The sequence below is a fragment of the Phaethon lepturus genome, unplaced genomic scaffold (genome assembly GCF_000687285.1).
Source record: "Phaethon lepturus isolate BGI_N335 unplaced genomic scaffold, ASM68728v1 scaffold36192, whole genome shotgun sequence".
Lineage (NCBI taxonomy): Eukaryota > Metazoa > Chordata > Aves > Phaethontiformes > Phaethontidae > Phaethon > Phaethon lepturus.
The window spans coordinates 177-1,396 of NW_010521841.1; the positions used below are offsets into that span (position 1 = coordinate 177).

Consider the following 1,220-nt stretch of genomic DNA (forward strand, 5'->3'; position numbering starts at 1 on the left):
ACAATAAACCCTCCTGTGACACCCACAGGGCTCCTTTGCGCCAGAGCCTCACCCCCTGCGTGACACCCATGGGGCTCCCTGGGGGTCCTTCTGGGCCACCCTTGGCCAGCCCCAGGGTCCCCACTAAACCCCCAGGGTCCCACATCCACCCTGTGGGTCCCTCTGCCACCCTACCTCTCCCCAGCCACCCTGGGCATTCCCCCAGCCATCCTCAGCCCCTCAAAGGGGCTCCCCAGACATCCTTGGGGCTCCCTCTGCCACCCTACCTGTCCCCAGCCACCCTGGGCCATGCCTCTGTGGGGACGGCGACACGGACAGAGGCAAAGGAGCTGGAGAGGGCTGGAGATGGGACACAGTGACTCCTGGCCCCACGCTGGCCCAGCCCCAGGGGTCCCGGCTGAGCCCCCACTGCCCAGCAGGGCCAGGGGGACCCTTGTGCCACCCATTTTGTGCCGAAATGGAGGCAAGTCTTCCCCTCTTCCCAACAGGTGCAGAGGCTCTGGCACATCACAGCCACGTTTATTCACAACACAATGACGGGGATGTGGAAAGGGCGACACACATGACACCAAGAGCCCTGTGCCAATGCCCTGGGGGGTCTGAGGAGGAGGAAGGCTGGGTGGGGAGGGGGGTGTTTGGTCCCGGCTCACTCCAGTGACTGCAGCATCAGGAGCTGCTTGAGCACCTTGGTCTGGCTCGTCTCCCGGATCTCCCCAGCCAAGAACATCTCGTCCACCACTGTGTAGACCTGCGGCCAGGGCCCCCAGTGGCATGAGGAGTTGTCCCTGGACCCCCAGGACCCCCCTTTGTGGAGTGGGGCCTCCCCCATCCCACCCGCCCCGGGTGGGAGGGAACTCTCTAGACCCCCTTTGCTCACCTTGTAGAAGTTGAAGACCAAGTCAAGCTCACAGACATTGTGGAAATACTCATTGAGGACCTGCAGGAGGGAGGAACAGGCAGGATGCGGCCGCATGATAAGCGACAGGGCGGCTGTTATCGCATCCATGTTAATTAGAAGCCGGGGAGCAGGGGGTGGTCGCCTCACCTCCACAAAGTTGTGGATGGCTTCGAGGTAAGCCAGGTTGTTGTCGGTGACATCCACACAGATGCAGAAGTAAAGCCCCGCGTAGCGCCGGTAGATGATCTTGAAGTTGCGGAACTAGGGGGGGTGGACAGGACATGAAAAAGGGGAACTGGGATGACTGGGAGGAGCAGGAGGC

The 1,220-nt window shown here is 62.2% G+C and overlaps 1 protein-coding gene across 1 annotated transcript in view; it reads right to left on the bottom strand.

Moving 5' to 3' along the window:
- Positions 1 to 646: 646 nt before the first annotated feature.
- AP2S1 (adaptor-related protein complex 2, sigma 1 subunit) overlaps positions 647 to 1,220 on the bottom strand; it is a gene marked incomplete at its 5' end in the record, with an annotated part of 896 nt that continues 322 nt past the window's right edge. Inside the window, 3 exons of the mRNA XM_010281647.1 lie at positions 647 to 748; positions 878 to 937; positions 1,046 to 1,159. Of these exons, the coding sequence (XP_010279949.1) occupies positions 647 to 748; positions 878 to 937; positions 1,046 to 1,159 (276 nt within the window). The remainder of the gene's footprint in view (positions 749 to 877; positions 938 to 1,045; positions 1,160 to 1,220) is intronic.